At 47.9% G+C, this 23,225-nt stretch overlaps 1 protein-coding gene across 1 annotated transcript in view; it reads left to right on the top strand.

Annotated features, from left to right (window-relative positions):
* Positions 1-22,333, top strand: part of FAT2 (FAT atypical cadherin 2) — a 66,122-nt gene extending 43,789 nt beyond the window's left edge. The window contains exons 15-21 of the mRNA XM_011931675.1: positions 215-412; positions 4,053-4,863; positions 8,666-8,811; positions 13,870-14,311; positions 16,218-16,371; positions 18,817-19,274; positions 20,325-22,333. Coding sequence (XP_011787065.1) covers positions 215-412; positions 4,053-4,863; positions 8,666-8,811; positions 13,870-14,311; positions 16,218-16,371; positions 18,817-19,274; positions 20,325-20,857 — 2,742 coding nt within the window. The 3' untranslated portion in view covers positions 20,858-22,333. The remainder of the gene's footprint in view (positions 1-214; positions 413-4,052; positions 4,864-8,665; positions 8,812-13,869; positions 14,312-16,217; positions 16,372-18,816; positions 19,275-20,324) is intronic.
* The last annotated feature ends 892 nt before the right edge of the window (positions 22,334-23,225 follow it).

Below are 23,225 nucleotides of genomic sequence, written 5' to 3'. Positions count from 1 at the left end.
CAACACTGCTCTTGGGGAGCTCCTGGTCGAGACAGGACAGTCAACAACTACCTCAAAGGCAGGTAGAATAAATGAGCAGCAGCTTGATGTACAGGCATCATCTACAAGCAGTCAGAGTACTAAGGACTCATTCCAGATGATGGACCCAGACAGCTCCAAAAGGAAGAACTGGGACTCATTCTGCTCTTTGCTTTCCTGTCACTCTTGGTCTCAGGAGAACTCCCCCATTGGCAGCAAAGTCCTGCAGCTGATCCTGAGTGACCCAGACTCTCCAGAGAATGGCCCCCCCTACTCATTTCGAATCACCAAGGGGAACGATGGCTCTGCCTTCCGAGTGACCCCGGATGGATGGCTGGTGACTGCTGAGGGCCTAAGCAGGAAGGCCCAGGAATGGTATCAGCTTCAGATCCAGGTGAGAGCTGTGCTAGGCTTCTCGTGGTGACCATGGGGACAGTAAAGATGCTGGCAAAAGCCCCACCAGTGCTTCTATCATTAGGGGAAAAATGTACAAAGCACTCAGGATGCATCAGGCACTGGGCTAGGTGCTTCTCAGGACTAAAGCCTCACAACACTCAGGGCAGGTATGGTTACCACCCTACTTTACAGATGAGGAAACTGAGGAACACAGAGGATTTAAGTGACTGGCTTAAAATAATACTGGTAATAAGTGGCAAAGGTGGGTTGCTTCAAACCCAAGCACTCTGACCCCAGAGTCCAAATTCTTAATCCTTGCTCTGTGCCTGGGCAAAACACCCTCTGATTGTAGCTCCTAGAGCTTAGCCAGGACAGCTCTCTGAACCTCAGGAGCTAAAACAACCTACCTCAGAGAACCGGCATGGGGCTCAAGTCAGATATTGTATGCACATGTGCAGGGGATTCTGGTGGTGGTGTTATGGGTTGCATAGGAATTGCTAAAGAACAGTGGCCAAGATGGTGGTCCGATATCTCTCCCTCACTTTGTTTCCCCAAATCCCTTTCCTAAATCTCAAGTCCAGTGGACCCTACTATTCTGTGAACTTATGGGCTGGGAATGATGTATTCATTCTTTCAGTCAGTCAGTCCATCTCTCAATAAGTACTTATTGAGCATCTATGACATAGGAGGCCCTTTGCAAGCTGCTAGGAATATAGCAGAGGGAAAGGAGGGAATGGTTCCTGTCTCCAGGGGCTTTCAATTGTAATCATGGAGATAAACAATAGACAGATGAAGAAAGAAGTAACATCCTTACAAATGATGATAAGGAAGTAAAGTGATGAGAGACTCATAAGACAGGGGAACACACATTCAGAGGGAGGCTGCCCCCAGGAGGTGACATTTGGGCAGAGAGCTGAGCCGCCAACCATGTGAAAAGTGGGCAGGAGAGTCTTCCAGGCAGGAAGAGCAACATGAGTTGGGAAAGAGCCTGAAGTGGCCTGAGGTGCTCAGAACATCATGAGCAGGGGTGGGAATGAGGCTGAGGAGATAGACTGGGTAGATCGTGTGGGCCTTGTGGCTTGGATGACTGTACTATCTGAGGTCCAAACTGTGACCTTTTGAGAGTGAGAGAAGCACTGACTTAGTCCATTTGGGCTGCTACAACAGAATACCACAGGTTGGGTGGCTTAAAGGACAGAAATGTATATTTCCCACAGTTCTGGAGGCTGGAAGTCCAAGATCGGGGTGCCAGCATGGCCAGGTTCTGGTGAGCGCCCTCTTCTGGATGGCAGACTGCTGGCTTCTCATTGTATGCTCACATGGCCCTTCTCATAAGGGCCCTAATCCCATATACAAGGGCTCCACCTCCAAATACTGTTACACTGGGAATTAGATTTTAACATATGAATTTTGAGGGGACACAAACATACAGTCCAAAACAGGCACTAAAAATAATACTTGGTAATAGCTGATTTACAACAGGTAAAAATCAAGACCGTCCTTGACAAACCAGGGCAGCCAATCTTCTAAGTATAAGCCTTGGTAACACTTTTAGATTCTAATCTAAGTACAATAAGAGGTGGTTGAAGGGTTTCAGATGGAAAAGGGATCCTTTTTGTGTCTCAGGAAGCTCATTTTTCAAGCTCTATAGAGTGCGTGAGGGAGACAAATGAGAAGTCATCCAAGCTGGAGATAGTGGGGCTGAGACCAAGGGATGATGGAGAAGATGCAGGAAGTGGACAGATCTGGGACAGATTTTGTATGTAAATTGATAGGAGTTGGTGGAGTGGATGTGGGGATAGAAAGAAAAGAGAAGATTCAGGGATGATTTCTAAATTGCTGGCTCCTGTGAAGACTTGGGTGGTAGTGCATTTATGAGACTGGAAAGGCCCAGACGGGAAGGCAGGACAGGTTTATGGGCTAAACCGAAGCTCTGTTTTGCACATTATTTCCCAGTTGTTTGTGAGACGTCCAAGCAGAGGTGTCCAATGAGTAGCTGGGAATTGGAGTTGGCAGCTCAGAGGATAGGTAGATGGCCCTTAAAGTCAAGAGCATGGATGTGATTGCCTAGGGAGAGATGACAGAGAACGGCTTCCTGACCTCTGTTTTCTAAGACCCAGGCACACGCCCTGCCTAGACAGGAGCTTGATAACGACTGGCATCATCACCATCAATTGCATTTGTCCCATATTTCCACTTCCGTGCACTGGCAGGCACCAGAGGCCAGCCAAGAAAAACACAGGCTATGGACACAGATAGGCATTTAGATTCTGCTCAGGCCTTACCTGCTGTATGACCTTGGGCAAGTTACTTCACCTCTTGAGCCTCAGTTATATTTTTTGTAGGATGGGTGACTTGATAGTACCTATCTCATAAGAAAGATAAACTATGATAATGACTAGCACATGGTTTGTACTCAGTTAATGTTAGCTCTGTATTATACGTAATCAGTAGTAGTAGTATTGTTGTAACTAATGTTAGCTATACATTATAATTAGTAGTAGTTAATTATTGTTGTTGCTATTGATATCTCTTCAGTGTTTGCACGACTTCCAGCAGTAGGTGTAATCTTACAACTTTCTTGTACATTGGAAGTGTTGGAGTGCAGGTGAACAAGATATCACTACAGGGAAAATTGTGGAGACCCTTGTTGACAGCTGAGGAAGTGATTACATCACTGAGGAGAGGAAGGCAAGCTTGTCCTTTCTAAGTCAGGCAGGAAGTTGCAGGGATGTGTGGTGAAACATGAAAGGAAAATGCATTTATGATTTACATTCTTTTCCCTACTTAAGTGAGGTCCTGTCACCCTCACAGCTTTTCACATTTCTGACATAAACGGCAACCCTGCATGCGCCAGCCCAGCGGTGAGGCCAGGCCTGCTTCCCTGCCCACCTGCTCGAGCACCAGTGGCCCCGTCTGTGCTGTTGAACACACCGCCTTCATTCCTACCCCAGGACCTTACACTTCCTGTTCCCTCTGTCTGTCACCTCTTCTTCTCATTCCTCAGGACTCAAATGTCACTCCACAGAGACTCCTTCCCTTCTACCTGATCCAAGTTAGGTCTCTGTTTATTTCCTTCACAGCACTTTATCCAAGTTATTTGGTAACTTATTTATTATCTCTTTTCTCCTGGCCACAGCAGGAGACTTTGTTGACTGATTAGAAGAACAAATCCCAACTCCCACTCCAATCACATAGCAAAAGGGTATCCCAGGGAGAATTTTCTTAGGCTGAGCAGGGTACATGGTGCATCAGAATCGCTGAGACATCTGACAGCGCAATTGAGGACAGGGACAGAATGAGAAAGTTCATGAGGAAGTTAGCCCAAGTCTATGGCTGGAGAGATTTAGGAAGAGGCTCAGAGAGATGTCAGACGAGGAAACTGCATTGTTTTACTGCATGGTATAGGATCTAACTCCCTCCTTCAATCTCTACAAAACCTTCAGAAAATCTTTATTACATGTCAGTGTTTTTGGAGTTAGATTTTTTTTTTTTCTCTAAATGCGACAATGCACTGAGCCAGCCCTCAAGTTGGGTGTGGGGCAGAGAAATGTAGCTTCACAGAGAGGCCCAGCCTCAGTCAGGCCCAAGAGCACTGCAGTTCCGTTGGGTGACAGCAGTGTTTGTCTTGCCCACAGGCGTCAGACAGTGGCATCCCTCCCCTCTCGTCTTCGACGTCTGTCCGTGTCCATGTCACAGAGCAGAGCCACTATGCACCCTCTGCTCTCCCACTGGAGATCTTCATCACTGTCGGGGAGGAGGAGTTCCAGGGTGGCATGGTGGGTAAGATCCATGCCACAGACCGAGATCCTCAAGACATGCTGACCTATAGCCTGGCAGAAGAGGAGACCCTGGGCAGGCACTTCTCAGTGGGTGCGCCCGATGGCAAGATTATCGCCACCCAGGGCCTGCCTCGTGGCCGCTACTCGTTCAATGTCACAGTCAGCGATGGGACCTTCACCACGACTGCTGGGGTCCACGTGTACGTGTGGCACGTGGGGCGGGAGGCTCTGCAGCAGGCCATGTGGATGGGCTTCTACCAGCTCACCCCCGAGGAGCTGGTGAGTGACCACTGGCGGAACCTGCAGAGGTTCCTCAGCCATAAGCTGGACATCAAACGGGCTAACATTCACTTGGCCAGCCTTCAGCCTGCAGAGGCCGTGGCTGGGGTGGACGTGCTCCTGGTCTTTGAGGGGCATTCTGGAACCTTCTATGAGTTCCAGGAGCTGGCATCCATCATCACTCACTCAGCCAAGGAGATGGAGCATTCAGTGGGGGTTCACATGCGGTCAGCTATGCCCGTGGCGCCCTGCCAGGGGCCAACCTGCCAGAGTCAAATCTGCCATAACACAGTGCATCTGGACCCCAAAGTTGGGCCCACATACAGCACCGCCAGGCTTAGCATCCTGACCCCACGGCACCACCTGCACAGGAGCTGCTCCTGCAATGGTAAGTACCGCGTCTTCCCTAGGGACAAGCAGCACTGCTGGGCTCAGCCCGCCTGACTCTAAGCATGGAGAGTCCACTGAGGCTCTGTGGGAGAGTTCAGGGAAGTTTTAATAAGCCCAAAGGCCACTGATCACCATAAGACAGTGGCTTCACAAAATCTGGTTATGGCATAATACCCAATTCTCAGCTCCCTTTCAAGATTTAGAAAATAACAGTAAGACTACAATATGCAGTTTAACATCATGGCTAAGAGCATAGGCTGTGGCTTCAGTCCTCATGGGTTAAAATCCCAGCTCTACCACTTACTAACCAGGGGACTTTAGGAAAATTAACCTCTCTGTGACTTTGAGCTGGGCTGCTGTAGGAATTATATCAGTTCTATGTATCAAGTGCTTACTTAGAACAGTGCCTGACATATAGAAAGTGCTCAATACATGTGAGTTACTAATACTGCTACTATTATTACCATAGTCTGGTGGTTGTAAGCTCAAGGCAGCTCAAACAGCTCAGGTTCAAACCCTAGCTCCATCAGTCACTAGCTGTGTAACCTTGGGTGTGTTGTTAAAACCCTCTGAGCTTTTTAGTTTCCCATCTATAAAATAGTGAAAATAAATACATCTGCCTCCTGGAGTTGGGTTGGGGTGGGGGGTGGAAGTTACATAATAGTTATAAAAGCACTTAACCCGTGGCTGGCCCATGATAAGCCCCAGATCAATGGTGACTGTCATTCCCGTGGTAGCAGTTGTTGCTCTAAGGAGCCTGCTGTACGCAATGCTCTGTGTAGATGTCACCTAAACTAACTGGTACCACAGCCCTACCAGACAGGGTCGTTAGCCCCATCTGCAGTTGAAACTGAGATATGAGATTTCGTTTGCCTGAAACTGTACAGCTTCCAATGAAGACCTGGTTATTCAAATATCTGTGTGTCCCACTCTAAAGCCTGAACTCTTCACTAAGCTCTTCAGGCACTCCAAGACTCACCCAGCACCCCTGGCATTAAAACCAAGGGAGCAGCTCAGGAGTCTTGGCTAAAGGAAAGTGACATGACCTTCAGCTCACCAGCACTCCTGCCTGGCCTGGCCTGGCCTGCCCCTTATGGGTCCAGCCGCCTGGCATTAGGGATATAATTTCTCAGAAGATTTGTGGACTTTGTCCAGGGACCACTCGATTTAGGCTGGGTGGGCTTCTCTCTATCAGGGAGAGGATTTCCTTCTCTGTGTTTCTTGCCCCAGGGCCTGCCGCAGGGAAAGCCAAGAAGGCTGAACGGCCTCTCTCAGCCATCTGGCATCAGACAGCAGGGGTTCTAAAATTCAAGATTTTGCAAAGTCTTCTGGAGAGCGTGATTTTAAAGAGACATGCTCCTGGGTGTCACTTCCAGAGGTTTTTATTTAGAAGGTTCTGAGTGAGTCCTAGAATTGGCATTTAATTCTGAAGCAGCAGGTGCAAAGGCTTAAGTTGAAGAAATACTAGATAAACTCAAGGATCATCGGAATCAGTTGAAAAGAGGATTTTTTATTTTTTAACATTTTAGTGAAATATAAAACACACAGGAAACCAATTCATGTATCATAAGTACACACCTCAAATAATTTTTATAAAGCAAATATATCTGTGTAGCCAGCACCCAGATCAAGGAAAGAATATGACCACCATCTCAGAAGCCTCCCTTGACCCCCCTTCTAGTTACACCCATGATGGTAAGATTTTTTTTTTTTTTTTTTTTTTTGAGATGGAGTCTCGCTCTGTCGCCCGCCCGGGCTGGAGTGCAGTGGCCAGATCTCAGCTCACTGCAAGCTCCGCCTCCCGGGTTTACACCATTCTCCTGCCTCAGCCTCCCGAGTAGCTGGGACTACAGGTGCCAGCCACCTCGCCCTGCTAGCTTTTTGTGTTTTTTAGTAGAGACGGGGTTTCACCATGTTAGCCAGGATGGTCTCGAACTCCTGACCTCGTGATCCGCCCATCTCGGCCTCCCAAAGTGCTGGGATTACAGGCTTGAGCCACCGTGCCCGGCCGATGGTAAGATTTTTAAAATACATATATCCATGTGCCACCCAGAACTACTGAATCAGACTCTCTGAGAGGAGAACTTAGGATTCTGTGTCATAAAGATTCTCCAGCTGATCCTGATATCCAGCTAGGGGTGGAAATTTCTGATCTAGATCGTCTTCAATATCCCATCCCATTCAATATCCCACCCACACCTACTACAATGGAATTGCCAGTGTTAGGGAATTTCAGACTTCTTTGGATTTTTGTTTTTGTTTTTGAGATGAAGTCTCGTTCTGTCATTCAGGCTGGAGTGCAGTGGTGCGATCTCGGCTCACTGCAACTTCTGCCTCCTGGGTTCAAGCAAGTCTCCTGCCTCAGCCTCCTGAGTAGCTGGAATTATAGGCGAGTGCCACCATGCCTGGGTAATTTTTGTATTTTTAGTAGAGACAGGGTTTCACTATGTTGATCAGGCTGGTCTCGAACTCCTCAGGTAATCCCCCATCTTGGCCTTCCAAAGTTCTGGGATTACAGGTGTGAGCCACTGCGTCCAGCCGGAATCTATGGATGTTATAATCCCTTGTGCCTCATGTTTTCTGGTTCTTCCTTCTCCTTCTTTTGGCTTTTGTTCTCTCTCTTCAACAATTCCTCTTTGCTAGGTATCTAGAGGCTGGACCGCTCATCCTCTCCCCTGACAACTGACAAGCTTATTTACACTGAGGTTTTGGGGATTTAATAGCTGGACTCACTTCTGGGGAGGGTGGATTTTTAAAAAAATCTGGGGAGGGCAGTGCTTCCCAAAGTGGGTTCAACAGAATGCTATTCCTAAGAGTGTCCCACAGTCAAAGAAGCTTAAGAAACTCAAGTTTACTCCATACTATGCAACTGTGCATTAGCCATTGCTAAGGCGGGATGGAGGATGCCAGACTTTACAAAACTTTTGGCCATACAGTCTATCACTGCCCCCCTCTCTTTATCATAGAGTGGCTCTTGACCTCCTAAATAATTAACTGCTGCTGATACAAGAAAATATCCTGAGGCAAAAACCTTTGTGGGTCTAAAATCACACCCACATGCAAAATCTACATTCCCAATGTAGATTCCCAATGCCAGAAATAACATAGAAACTACGTAGAATAAAAATTTTGATTTTCACACACTTGATTCATTACGTTTCTGGCCTGATTTTTACTTTCTTTTTAAAATTACTATTATTATTATTATTATTATTATTAGAGACACGGTCTCTCTCTGTCACCCAGGCTGGAATACAGTGGCAAGATCATGGCTCACTGCAGCCTTGACTTCCTGGGCTCAAGTGATACGCCTACCTCAGCTGAGAGGATGTAATTCCAAGTAACTGGAGTTACAGGCATGTGACACCATGCCTGGCTATTTTTATTTTTATTTTATTTTTTAGAGATGAGGTCTTGCTCTGTTGCCCAGGCTGGTCTCGAACTTCTGGGTTCTGGTGATCCTTCCACCGCAGCCTCCCAAAGTGCTGGGATTATAGGCATGAGCCACCACACCTGGATGACTTTTGCTTTCTTAATGGTTTAAGTTCATACTTCTTGACCCAGGCCAGGACCTAAGGCAGGGGTCCCTGCAGCCAACAAAAGGTAGGGTGAAGGCTCCTGTCTGGCTCTATGTGTGAGACTGGAAAGGTATGGCACGCCCCACACCCAGCCTAGTTTCTTTGTATAAAATATGAGCAATGATTCTGTCTGCCACCCAACAATTAAATAAGACAAAATCAGTCCAAGGGCTCAGTGGGGACCACTTCAAGTAAAGGTGACAGCTTTGGTTGCTTTCTCAGGTACTGCTGCAAGGTTCAGTGGTCAGAGCTACGTGCGGTATAGGGCCCCAGCGGCTCGGAACTGGCACATCCGTTTCTATCTGAAAACACTCCAGCCACAGGCCATTCTCCTATTCACCAATGAAACAGCATCCATCTCCCTGAAGGTAAGGCACTGCCAGCCTGAGAGACTTCACGTGGGTGTGCCAGGCTGGGGAGGTAGGGGGTGCGGCATGAGGAATGTCAGGAAGCCCATTTCTGCCAAAGAAATCCCTGCACAGTTTTAAGGATTCTGGGTGTGACTGTTGGACCACATGACTGTCCTGTCCTGGATGGTCACAGCCACCCAATCTGGAGATATACGTCCAAGGACCACCACAATGGGGCTGTTTACTCTGGGAGGTAAGATAGAAATGGAGATGGATGAGGTCACCTAGCCCTGGTGACGTTATCATTTTTGCTGAGTAATAGGCCAGTGTTTCCTAGGGAGGGGGGGATTGTCTACCACTGGGGGTGTTCAAGATGACAAACCCAGCATGAAGTCACATGGAATCACATGGAAGAAAAATAAATTTCCTTTGTAATAATCATTCAGTTATTTGGATTATGTCACATAGAAGGTCACAGTCTGCCTGTCTGATTTTAACACCTCTATCACATGCGCCAATCTACCGTTTCTTTTCCTTTTTCTTTTTTTTTTTGAAACAGAGTCTCTCTCTGTCGCCCAGACTGGAGTGCAGTGGTGTGATTTCGGATCACTGCAACTTCCACCTCCAAGGTTCAAGCGATTCTCCTGCCTCAGCTTCCCGAGTAGGGGATTACAGGCACACACCCACGCCTGGCTGTTTTTTGTATTTTTTTAGTAGAGATGGGGTTTTGTCATATTGGCCAGGCTGGTCTCGAACTCCTGACCTCGGGTGATCCGCCTCCTTGGCATCCCAAAGTGCTAGGATTACAGGCATGAACCAATGAACCACTGTGCTCGGCCCCAACCTACCATTTCAACAAAGAGAAAGCCAACTTTGGCCACTAGATTTTAATTCATTCAATACAGATTTATTGAGCATCTACTATGTGACAGGAACTGTTCTAGGTGCTTGGGTCTCATCAGTGAAAAAGACAGAAATCCCTTTAAAAGCTTTCGTTCTATGGGGGAGAGACTGACAATAAACATAAACATAATAATAGCTCAGAAAATTATAGAATTCATTCAAATTTGATAAGTATTATGAGCAAAAAGGAAAAACTGGAGGGGCTTCAGGGGTGAGGAGAGTTGCAATTTTTATTTATTTATTTATTTACTTACTTATTTATTGAGACAGAGTTTCACTCTGTTGCCCAGGCTGGAGGGCAGTGGCATGATCTCGGCTCACTGCAACCTCTGCCTCCTGGGTTCAGGTGCTTCTGGTGTCTCAGTCTCCGGAGTAGCTGGGATTACAGGTGTGTGCAACCACGTTCACTAGTTTTTTTCTTTTGTATCTTTAGCAGAGACGAGGTTTCACCACATTGGCCAGGCTGGTCTCGAACTCTTGGCCTCAAGGGATCCACCCACCTTGGCCTCCCAAAGTGCTGGGATTACAGGAATGAAACACCATGCGCAGCCAGAGTTACAATTTTACAATTTTAAATAAGGTGGCCAGGGAAGCTTTCATTGAGATAATCATTGAGCAATAATTTGGAGAGGGTGAGAAAGTTAGCTCTATGGACATCTGGAAGGAACAACATTCTAGGTAGAGGGAAAAACAATGCAAAAGCCTTTTGGCAAGAGAATGCTTAGCATGTTTAAGCAATGGCTTGGAGTTCTACCTGGCTCCAGTGAAGTGAGTCAAGGGAACAGTAGGAAGAGGAATTGGTCAGAGACATAATGGGATGGGGCACATCTATAAAGGTCTTGTAGGACATTGTAAGTACTTTAGCTTTTATTCTGAGCACAATGGAGACATTAGAAGGTTTTGAGTAGATAATTGCAATGATCTATTTTAAAAGCGTCATTAAGGCTTCTTTGTTGAGAATCAGCTTTAGAGAAACAAAGATAGGAGCAGAGAGACCCAGTCAGGAGGCCATTGAAATAATTTGGATAAGACAGGATGGTGGTTTAGACCAGGGTGATGACAAAGGAACTGGAAAGAAGATAGATTCTGCAAAGAGTTTGAAGGCAAAGTCAACAGGATTTCCCAGTGAATTGAATGAAGGGTGGGAGAGAAGGCAAGTGGTGAGATTTTGGCCTGGGCAACTGGAAGAATGGAGTTTGTGCCAGCAGGTCTGGCGAAGGGCATGGGTGGATACAAAGTTTCGGGAGGGGAGATCAGGGAGCAATTTTGGATGTGTAAGTTTCAGATGCCCATTAGACCTCCAAGTGGATCTGGAAAGACAAGCCTAATGTTGTGAGGGGTCTATGCTGGAGATGGAGATCTAGGAGTCTTCAGCACATACATGGTACTGAAAGCCATGAGATGGGAGGAGATCACCAGGCAGCATAGATTGAAGAGAGAGTAGGCCAATGATTACTCCTTGAGACCCTCCAACATTAGCAGGTCTGGGGGAAGAGGTGATTCAACAAAGGAGACTGAACATGAGTAACTGGTGATGCTGGAGGAAAACCCAGGGAATATTGTATGCAGGATAAGTGAAGAACGTATCAAGAAGGAAGGAGTGATCTGCTGGGTGATCTGCTGCTGAGAGGCCAGTAAGATGGGAAGTGATTTGGCAACACAGAGATCATTGAATCCCCTGACACCAATGGTTTCCGTGTATGGTGGGTTAGGGTGAAATTTTGCTGAAAAGGGAGAGCAAAGAAGGAAAATATCTGGCTGGAAAACTGAGGTGAAGACAATCTTTTAAAAAAATAAAGATTATCATCTGTAAAGAAAGTATATTTTTGAAAGTAAAGATTAGAGCAATAACAGCATGTTTGTATGCTGTGGAATGATTCAGTGGTGAATGAATAAAGATGTAGGAAAGAGGAAGGAGAATCAGTAGAGCCTTGAGGAGGTGAGGAGGTGGAATCTAGTGCATAAATGGAGAGACTGGCTTTAGCTAAGGTGGCTAGATGTGATGGTGAAAGTGTCTGCAGGTTCCACCATCTGATGACTTCAGTAGGATGTGAGATGATCAGCTGAGAGTGGGGATGAGGAGAGAGGCATTAGGGATCTCAGGAGAGAGACGTAGTGAAAACCATCATCTGAAAGAATGGATGGACTTAGGAAGGGAGTGTGATTGCCGGGCATCATTAAAGGCTCATTTGAGAGCCATGGTCATGAAATTAAAGAGAGGCTGGTGAGCAAAGCTGCATGTTTTTCTCCAGCCATATTCTGCTCCATGTCTGTATAGAGCAGGTGGAGAGTCAGCTTTTTCCACAGCTGTGGGTTTACCAAGTGAGTTCTATGAAGTAAGAAAGAGACAGGTCAAGAGTATGTGAAGGGAGTAGTTAGGATGATTGACTGTGGAACTTAAGCTGGATAAGGAGAGGAACGAGGACATTACAGAGGTGGGAGACAATGAAAAGACAGTGGGATCAACAGATTTGTGGTCCCAGACAAATAAAAAGAAATGATCTCATTGCAATGTTTTACTTGAGTTGCATTCATTTTTGTTATTCCCACTTCTTAATGGCAAGTGTATTGGGTTTCTACTTACCCTAATAATAGTGTCTCCTTTTTAAGTAAATAAAGGTATAGGTAGTATTCAACCAGGGCAAAAATCTGAGAGGTGGTGTACAGATGACCAATGTATAAGAAACACTGGGTTAGATCTTCAAATTTCAACAGAGAAAACTCTACGTAGCCCAAAGTGACCAGAAAAGCATTTGGCCACAGGCAGTCCTACCTCTTGGGAATGAAGTGAAAGAAAATGTTTTAACCCAGTGGTTCTCACACTTTTTGACTTCAGGACTTTTTACACTCTTAAAAATTATTGCATATGCCAGGGAAGTTTTGTTTATGTGGGTTATAACTATCAACATTTTCAGTATTAGAAATTAAAACAGAGACATTTAAAATATGTATTAATTTATTTAGAAATAATAAGAAACTCACATGTTAACATAAATACCATAATTAGTTAATTAATTTTTTCTTCCAATTTTTAGTTTAGGTTTGGGGGTACATACGCAGGTTTGTTATATGGGTAACCGATGTGTCATAGGGGATTGGTGTACATATTACTTCATCACCCGGGGAATAAGCAGAGTACCTGATAGGTAGTTCTTGGGTCCTTACCCTCCTCCCACCCTTTGCCCTCAAGTAGGCCCTGGTGTCTATTCCCTTCTTTCTGTCCATGTGTACTCAGCATTTAGCTCCCACTTATAAGTGAGAACATGTGGTATTTGATTTTTCTGTTCCTGTGTTAGTTTTCTTAGGATAATGGCCGTCAGTTCCATTCATGTTGCTGCAAAGGACATAATTTCATTGTTTTTTATGGCTGTATAGTAGTCCATGGTGTATTTTATTTATCCAGCCCACTGTTGTTGAGCATCTAGGTTGATTCCATGTCTTTGCTTTGGGAAAAGTGCTGCAATCAACATATGAGTGTATGTCTTTAATTATACACTTTTATGAAAAATAATTACTTTCCAAAAGAAAAGGGAAGAGTGGCATTGTTTTACATTTTTGCAAGCCTCTCGTTTGTCTGGCTTAATAGAAGATAGATGGTTTCTCATATTTACTTCTGCATTCATCAGTTGTGACAACATGTGTCTGCAAAACTCTGTTGTATACTTGTGAGAAAACAAAAGCAAATCAACTCTTAGGATTACTATAAAAATACTTTGCCTTTGTGGCTCCCCTGAAAAGGTCTTGGGGACCTACTCTGAGAACTGCTAAGCTATTGAATAAGGAAGTGGGAGTGGGAGAGAGGTTTTTCAAATCCCTGAAGGCCAGTATTCATAAGTGTGGAACTCTGGACAGGCCTGTGAAGAAGCATCCAAAATACAGGGTCTTGATCAGCAAAGCATCTCTGGGCTTCAGTTTCCTCATCTGTGAATGGAGATGTCACCCCCTACCCAGACCATCCCATGGGGTGTCGTGCGAGCAAAGGAGACCATCAACACAAAAGCACTTTGAGGGCTTTTATGCTTTGCAAATGCCATGTCTAAACCAGCCTTGAAAATCACCAAACACCCCCCCAACCCATAAAAATACAAACAATATTCTTTGAACTGGCAGCCTGTTAGCAGGTTTACAAGGACTCCTTGGCTTTGCTGATGGCTGTTTGGGTTTCCTTTGCAGCTGGTCAGTGGAGTGCCCCAGCTGGAATATCACTGTCTGGGTGGTTTCTATGGAAACCTTTCCTCCCAGCGCCACATCAATGACCATGAGTGGCATTCCATCCTGGTGGAGGAGATGGACGCTTCCATTCGCCTGATGATTGACAGCATGGGCAACACCTCCCTTGTGGTCCCAGAGAACTGCCGTGGTCTGAGGCCCGAAAGACACCTTTTGCTGGGCGGCCTTGTCTTGTCGCATTCTTCCTCGAATGTCTCCCAGGGCTTTGAAGGCTGCCTGGATGCTGTCATGGTCAATGAAGAGGCTCTAGATCTGCTGGTCCCTGGCAAGACGGTGGCAGGCTTGCTGGAGACACAAGCTCTCACCCAGTGCTGCCTCCACAGTGACTACTGCAGCCAGAATCCGTGCCTCAATGGCGGGAAGTGCTCATGGACCCATGGGGCAGGTGAGGGCTGGGGTGCCAGGCTGAACCCAGGGTTTATCGCAGAAGGCTCTTCAGGTGGGAAAGGCATGTCAGGGTGGAGATCTCAGAGCCTCCTGGTTCCAAATTTCTCTCTCTTCCCCTATCTTGTGAGTAACAGGTTGGAATCTGCAATATCTAGACTGGGGGAAGCCAGGAGTCTTCCTTCCCCATCAGCAAAAACTGTCTTCCTACTTTTGGGGGGATGAGGGAGGATATCAATGGGGACCTCAGGGGCAGAGGGTTGAATTAATCACATACCTTAGTGTCCTCATTGGTCTATGCACAGTCTCCTTCTCATTCCCCTTTAACTTGTATTCCACTCCCTTCCCCTTCCCTAACACTAGAGGCAAACATTTAAAGTTTTTGAATGAGTTCTTACAAAATACATGTTGTTTTTCGTATGCTTAAATTTCCAATTTATATAAGTGGTATATGTTATTTACACTTTTGCTCAGCACCATATTTTTAAGATCCGTCAGTGCTGCCATGAGCAATTCTCATTAATTGCTCCTAACTGTGGCTCAGTACTCCATGATGTACACGCACTCATTTTCCCTCTCCACCCTCACAATCCAGACACCCATCTCCATCATCAATGCTGCAGTGAGCATTCTCCTATATGTCTCCTTGTGAACCTGTGTGAGAATTTCCTTCACACACACCCCCAACAGCCAGGGGTGGAAGTCTCATGCTCACAGCATGTAAGTAATTATTTTGACTAAATAGGGCTACAGTGCTCTCAGCATGGCCGCAGCCATCTATACATCACATGCAACGTGAGAGGTTCCTATGTACCCACGTGCCTGTCAACACTTCGCATTACCCCATTTTCTGATTTTTGTCTGGTTAATCATGTCATTTCTACCTGCAAAATATCCAAGGAGTCCACCACTTCTCTCCCTCCCCACTGCCGTCCCTCTCACCCAAGCTCCCATCGCCTCTCACCCTGGCACCAGCCTCCTCCCTGTTCTCCAGCTTCTCCCCCTGCCTTCCACCTTCCAGCAGGAGCCGGGGTGATCTTTATCCAGCGCAGACCTATGCATGGCACTCTCCTGCTGAGAACTGCTCAGTGGCTGCTGTGCTATTAGGATAGTGTCCAATCCCTGCATGTGGCTCCTGCACCTCCCAGGCCATAGTTCAAACTCTCCCTGTCCTTCACCGGGCTGGCCCACCCTGGTGTGGTTTGAGTTCCTTGACCACGCCACACCCTTCCCTAGCCTTTGCACACACTCTTCTCTTTCATCTGAAACACCTTTCTCTTTGCCCTCTATTTTCTTGCTAGCTAATTTCTACTCATCCTTCAGATCTCAAATGAAATAGCTTCCAGGTCCCTAGAGTAAGCTAGCCTCATCCCCCACCCCTCCCAGCATTTCCCTTTAATAAAACTAATTTTATTATAATTAGTGAGATACTGAATTGTAGCTAGCTGTCTAGGTTTGAACCCTAGCTATACCGTTTACTGGCTATGTGACCTTGAGCAAATTCTGTCCGTTCTCTGTGCCTCCTTTCCTCATCTGCCATCCCTTTGTACCTGTCCCCTGGTGAAGATGGTGACAGTCACCAATCTCAGGGTCATGGTGAGGATCAAATGAGCCAACACAGGAAGATCCTTGGAATACTGACTTAGTGTCTATGATTATTATCCTGTTTATTACTGTTCTTTAGATGACTGTTTTCTCTGGTGAGCTGTCAGTTGTTTGAGGGCAGGGACCAAAGTGCTCTTGTTCAGCAGGGCACCAATGCCCAGCACAGTGTTGGGCACAGAGAGGAGAAACCAAATAAATAAATGGTAACTGAATGGCTGCACGAACACACGAGTCTGCCAATGCCAGGTCTCCTTTAACTGCTAAGCCAGAGTGCTCTCTCACCTTCCTTCTTTTTGTCCCAGGTTATGTCTGCAAATGTCCCCCACAGTTCTCTGGGAAGCACTGTGAACAAGGAAGGGAGAACTGTACTTTTGCACCCTGCCTGGAAGGTGAAACTTGCATCCTCTCCCCCAAAGGAGCTTCCTGTAACTGCCCTCATCCTTTCACAGGAGACAGGTAATCCCAAGAGAGGCCACCTGCCATGGGCTCCTCACCTTGGATTTGGCACCATTAGGGAATGCGCTCTGCACTCTGACCTCTAGAAAGTCCAATGGGAGGCCAGGGGAGAGTGCTGCAGGGACCTGGCTTCTAGGCCTTTCCCATGTGTTAGGGCAGTGGCCCCCAACCTTTTTGGCACCAGGTTTCATGGAAGACACTTTTTCCACAGACGAGGCAGGAGAAAGGGGGGATGGTTTCAGGATGATTTGAGCACATGACATTTATTGTGCACTTTATTTCTATTATTATTACATTGTAATATATAATGAGGTAATGATACAACTCACCATAATGTAGAATCAGTGGGAGCCTGAGCTTGTTTTCCTGCAACTAGATGCTCCCATCTGGAGATGATGGGAGACAGTGACAGATCATCAGGCATTAGATTCTCATAAGGAGACGCAACCTGGATCCCTCACATGCACAGTTCACAACAGGGTTCATGCTCCAGTGGGAATCTAATGCCCCCACTGAGCTGACAGAAGGCGGAGCTCAGGTGGTAATGCTTGCTCACCCATTGCTCGTTTCCTGCTGTGCAGCTCGGTTCCTAACAAGTCATGGACTAGTATGGGTCCATGACCTAGGGGTTGGGGACCCTTGTGTTAGGGCACCTCTCTCCAACCCCTGCATTACAACGCTTCTGGAGGAAGAAGCTGCTTGTTAGAGATTTCCCCAGCCCCATTCTGAACCTGCTGCCTCAGATTCACAAGCTGGGGCTTAGGAATCTATACATTTAACCAGCTCCTCAGGTAGTTCTGGTCCTTGCTGCAGTCTGAAAATGGCTGAAGTGCTTATTCTCTCACTCTGGACCCGAACTTCCCAGTGGCCTGGGGAAAATGGTTCCACTTGGGCAGGTGCTGCTGTGCCTGGAACCCCACTGCCAGCTGTCTGTGCCTCATACTGTGTGGGGCTGTGGCAGTTGCAAGTGAAACTGTCATTCCTAGACTCCTAGAGGGAAAGAGACTTTGACAATTATCTAGTTTTATGGCTCCCAAACTTAGGAGACTTTAAAGAATCACGAAAGAGACATGAAAAATATAGATTCCCAGACCCAGCCCAGACCAACTGAACCAGAATCTCCAAGAATGGGCCTAGCTTCTATTTTTAACAAGCTCCCAATGGATCCCTTTGCTATTAGCCTGTGTATAACAGCCAGTGATGCAGTTCACCCAATCATTTTACAGCTGGAGAAACTGAGGCCTAGGCAGGGAAAGGGCTTTCCCATGATTACTCTGGGTATGTTGATGACCCCAGTCCTTTTTTTTTTTTTTTTTTTTTGGAGAAGGAGTTTCACTCTGTCGCCCAGGCTGGAGTGCAATGGCGTGATCTCAGTTCACTGCAACCTCTGCCTCCCAGGTTCAAGCCATTCCCCTGCCTCAGCCTGCCAAGTAGCTGAGATTACAGGCATGCGCCACCACACCTGGCTAAGTTTTGTATTTTTAGTAGATACAGGGTTTCACCATACTGGTCAGGCTGGTCTTGAATTCCTGACTTCAAGTGATCCAGCCTACTTGGCCTCCCGAAGTGTTGGGATCACAGGCGTGAGTCACCACACCTGGTCGACCTCAGTCCTTTTTCTCAGCAACTGGTGTGTCCTGCTCTGCTTCCTGTCCTGTTTTGCTGTAGGGAATGCTATTCGTTCACGAGATGTGTTGGGAGGACATTTCACAGCTGAAAGTGGTGTCTGCATTTTAAAAGAGGACCTTAGGGAAGACAACATGTAACCCAAAATAACAAACAACTGGTAGTGAAATTTCAGGCCCTGAGAAATGTTTTGGACTTAAATGGGATGGGGCAAACTTTCCCAATATCCCTCAAAAGTGGATAAAGCTGGCCACAGAAGTTTCCCTGGAGCTTCACACCATGGAATGCCAAGCAAGAGGTGCCCTGAGAGACCACATGCTTTCTCTGAGCAAGTTGCCCATTGTAAGGTGGCTGATCTGTGCAGGACCACGTTGGCTCCTGTGACCTCCTGGTGAAGCACAGCAGGGAACACGGGTGCCTGGCTGCTATTACTGGGCAATGCTGACTTGTATCTGGAACCCTGACATCATTGCTAGAGGGCAGCGGGTATGTCGATGTCTCTACTGCAGTGATATGGGAGGAAATCTGACTTCATGATAGAGAGTGTATCCAGTGCCTAGATCTCATTGCTGGAAAAATAATAGACATTCCCAGATCCTAATGGTCACAAATGAGGATGTAGCTGAGACCCATACTTTACTGGTGGAAGGTGGAAAGTTCTGATGTTGATATGCTTGATAATTGCTTTTTTGGGGGGTGAAAAATGGGAGACGGTAGGTTTTTGGGGGAGCGGTCTCTATCCCATAGATCTCTGTAAGACGGGACATGGAAAGGGCAATTTCATGACTCGGCCCCCTGACTACTTTTCTATCTCTGCAGGTGTGAAATGGAGGCGAGGGGTTGCTCAGAAGGACACTGCCTGGTTACTCCTGAGATCACAAGGGGGGACTGGGGGCAGCAGGAGTTACTGATCATCATAGTGGCCGTAGTGTTAATTATCATAAGCACTGTCGGGCTTCTCCTCTACTGCCGCCGTTGCAAGTCTCACAAGCCTGTGGCCATGGAGGACCCAGACCTCCTGGCCAGGAGTGTTGGTGTTGACACCCAAGCCATACCTGCCATCGAGCTCAACCCATTGACTGCCAGCTCCTGCAACAACCTGAACCAACCGGAACCCAGCAAGACCTCACTTCCAAATGAACTCGTCACATTTGGACCTAATTCTAAGCAACGGCCAGTGGTCTGCAGTGTGCCCCCCAGACTCCCGCCAGCTGCAGTCCCTTCCCACTCTGACAATGAGCCTGTCATTAAGAGAACCTGGTCCGGCGAGGAGATGGGTCAGTACAGCCAGAGACACTTAGCCTCCGGGATTGATGGCAGTGGGTGGTGGTCCTAAACACTCCGTTATCTGAGGCACAGGCATTTTTAGCCACCACACATCCAACCCTTTGGGATGGGACATGATGACATGTGTTCAAGGTTACAGGGCACTGATGCTGGAGCAGATGCCAGGTTTCTGGGTCTCATTCTATTGCACTCCCCTAAATTCCAAGTCACTCCATGGGATTGATGTTCATGACAGAAATTTGTAGACCCTGGATAGGGTTGGATAGAATCCCTGGAGTGAGAAGGGGGCTTCTGTACATTTGTGCTTTTCTGGGAAGGGAAAGGAGAAAAAGTGGTCTAAGCTTGTGGTTGCTCAACCTGGAAGTGCAGCAGCCTTGGGCCAGACCTGGCTCATCTAGAGGGGGAATATCACCTTCCTCTCATCTTTGGTTCAAAAGGAGATGCATTAGTAAAGTACTTCATGTTTTGGCATAATCATTAGCAGTTATGACAAGTATTTTCACTGTGTCAAATAGGGAAACCGAGGCCCATCAAGATGTAGTGACTTGTTCTAACTCACCCAACTATTCAGTAGTAGAGGCAGGGCTAGGACCAAGAGCTTCTGGTTTCCTGATTTCTGAGCCACATCTCCTTTCATCACTTTCCATGATAGACTCCATCACACCTGCGAGTCCAAACTGTGTGTGTTTCCTTCGTTTAAGGGGATGAAACTCACCAGTAGGACTTGGGATGGAGTTACTGTACCCAGCTGTGGGGGTGGGGTGCATGGAGCCATCCAGATCCTTCCCTTGTTCACTGACCCTCAGAATAGTGGCAGAGATTTGCAAGATGGGCTGGCCTTGGGTGAAACCTCTAGCCTTGAGCTTGCCCCATTGGATTCTATATATCAACCTGAGCCACCAGAGACAACCTGCACAGATGGGCCCAAATGCACCCACTCCTGTCTCCACAACACGCTAGGTTATATATAGTTGCTATAGAGCCAGCTGAAACCTTCCCCGGGGAAAATGAACTCACTCTATCTTGCTTTTCCCTTTCAGCGTACCCTGGCGGAGCTATGGTCTGGCCACCTACTTACTCCAGGAATGAACGCTGGGAATACCCCCACTCTGAAGTGACTCAGGGCCCTCTGCCGCCCTCGGCTCACCGCCACTCAACCCCCGTCGTGATGCCAGAGCCCACTGGTCTCTATGGGGGCTTCCCCTTCCCCCTGGAGATGGAAAATAAGCGGGCACCTCTCCCACCCCGTTACAGCAACCAGAACCTGGAAGATCTGATGCCCTCTCGGCCCCCTAGTCCCCGGGAGCGCCTGGTTGCCCCCTGTCTCAATGAGTACACGGCCATCAGCTACTACCACTCGCAGTTCCGGCAGGGAGGGGGAGGGCCCTGCCTGGCAGAGGGGGGCTACAAGGGGATGAGTATGCGCCTCAGTCGAGCTGGGCCCTCTTATGCTGTTTGTGAGGCAGAGGGGGCACCTCTTGCAGGCCAGGGCCAGCACCGGGTGCCCCCCAACTATGAGGGCTCTGACATGGTGGAGAGTGATTACGGCAGCTGTGAGGAGGTCATGTTCTAGCTTCCCATTCCCAGAGCAAGGCAGGCGGGAGGCCAAGGACTGGACTTGGCTTATTTCTTCCTGTCTCATAGCGGGTGAGTTGAGTGTGGCTGGGAGAGTGGGAGGGAAGGCCCCACCCCCAGCCCAGGCTGCTGTCCCTTGAAATGTGGTCTTCCAATCCCCCACTAGTCCCTGAGGGAGGAGGGAAGCTGAGAATAGAGCTCCAGAAACAGCACTAGGGTCCCAGGAGAGGGGCATGCCTAGAGCAGTGACCCTGGAAGACCAGGAACAATTGACTCCCGGGGTGCGCGAGAGACAGGTGGTCTCCCCGATCTGCCATCTCTCAGTCCCCAGGGCAGAGCCTGATTGACTGTGCTGGCTCAGCTTCGCCAAGATGCATTCTCATACCTGCCCACAGCTCCATTTTGGAGGGAGGCAGGTTGGTGCCTGACAGCACCCACTACGCGGGCCATACCAAGGAGTTTTAGAGGGCTGTGTGGCGTCCTCCTAGGGACTGAGAGGTGAGCAGCAGGGGAGCAGGCAGAGTCCCCTGTGCCCCTGCCTCAGTCGAGCACTCACTGTGTCTTTGTCAAGTGTCTGCTCCATATCAGGCACTGTGCTTTGCACCGGAGAGAAAACGGTGATGGAGGGCAACAAGGACTCCGAGGAGCATCACCGGGCCTCGGGCTCCAGAGGTCCCGCTCCTCAGCCTACACGCAGAGGAATGGCCTGCCTCAGAGTCACACCACTGTCTGCTAGTCAGGGCCTGCCAGGAGTCTACGCAGCTCTGAACCTTCTTTGTTAAAGAATTCAGACCTCACGGAACTCTGGGTTCTTCATCCCAAGTTTCCCAGGCACTTTTGGCCAAAGGAAGGAAGGAACTAATTCTTCATTTTAAAAATTCTTAGGCACTTTTTGACCTTGCTGTCTGGATGAGTTTCCTCAATGGGATTTTTTCTTCCCTAGACACAAGGAACTCTGAACTCCTATTTAGGGCAGGTTGGAAGCAGGGAGCTGGACCGCAGTGTCCAGGCTGGACACCTGCCGTTGCCTCCTCTCCATTGCAAATGCCTGCCCATCAAGTGTTACCTGCAGCGACTCAACCCTATGCATGGAGGGTCAATGTGGGCACATGTCTACACATGTGGGTGCCCATGGATAATACGTGTGTACACATGTGTAGAATGTATGTAGCCAGGAGTGGTGGGGACCAGAAGCCTCTGTGGCCTTTGGTGACCTCACCACTCCCTCCCACCCAGTCCCTCCCTCTGGTCCACTCCTTTTCATGTGTGTTGTTTCTGGAGACAGAAGTCAAAAGGAAGAGCAATGGAGACTTGCCCACAGGGCTGCTGCTTCACGCGAGAGGGAGCTGTGTGGGCGAGAGCCAATTTGTGTGAGTGGTTTGTGGCTGCGCGTGTGACTGTGAGTGTGAGTGACGGATACATGGTTTCATTGGTAATTTTTTTTTTTAACAATAAAGTATCTTTTTTACTGTTATTTTCTGTGTCATTTAGCCTGTTTGGGGTCAGGGGAATGATGCAAGGGTCCACAGGCCCTTCCAAGATTCATGGATTTTGGGAGCTGGAAGGGATCCTAGAGATTGTCAAGTACAGAGATTCCCGACCTGGCAACATTACCTACTCCAGACACAAAACCAGAACCTCTGGGGGTGGGGCCCAGGAAACTATTTGGAAAAAACCTTCTGCCTCTGATACAACTGTCTGCAGTCATTCAAACCCCTCCATTTAGATGGGGCTCTGAAGCTCTGAGTGATGAGTCCACTAACCAGCAGGCTAACTAAAGCCCAGGACAAGACCTGGGGCTTCCTGCCCTTGCCAGCACCCTTTGCACTGCATGGCATTAGTTACGGAGAAAGGACTTAACTATCACAAGTCTTGGGAAGCTGGCCCTCCTGGGACCCAGGGTCAGGCTGTGACTGCTACTCCACAGCACACCCTTAGTCACCAGCTAAATGTGACTTCACCAGGCAACCATGACAACACCGAGACAGGAAAGCCCAGTTCCTGCCTTCAAGTTCCCAGTCCAGCTGGGCAAAGAAGGCACACCCATGGGAGATACCACACAGGCAGTGGCTCTGAGGTTGGACAGGCTTGATTCCAAGCCCAGCTCTGTCATACACTAATTATGTGGCCTTGAGCAGATATGACTTGGCCTCTCATTTTTCTTTTTTTCTTTTTGAGATGGAGTCTCGCCCTGTCACCCAGGCTGGAGTGCAGTGACATGATCTCAGCTCACTGTAGCTTCCACCTCCTGGGTTCAAGCGATTCTTCTGCCTCAGCCTCCCGAGTAGCCGGAACCACAGGCGCCTGCCACCACACCCGGCTAATTTTTGTAGTTTTTAGTAGAGACAGAGTTTTACCATGTTGGA

The sequence above is a fragment of the Colobus angolensis genome, unplaced genomic scaffold, assembly GCF_000951035.1.
Source record: "Colobus angolensis palliatus isolate OR3802 unplaced genomic scaffold, Cang.pa_1.0 Scaffold90, whole genome shotgun sequence".
Taxonomy (NCBI): domain Eukaryota; kingdom Metazoa; phylum Chordata; class Mammalia; order Primates; family Cercopithecidae; genus Colobus; species Colobus angolensis.
Note: the sequence above shows the minus strand (reverse complement) of the source record. Positions and strands in the feature narration are given on the sequence as shown.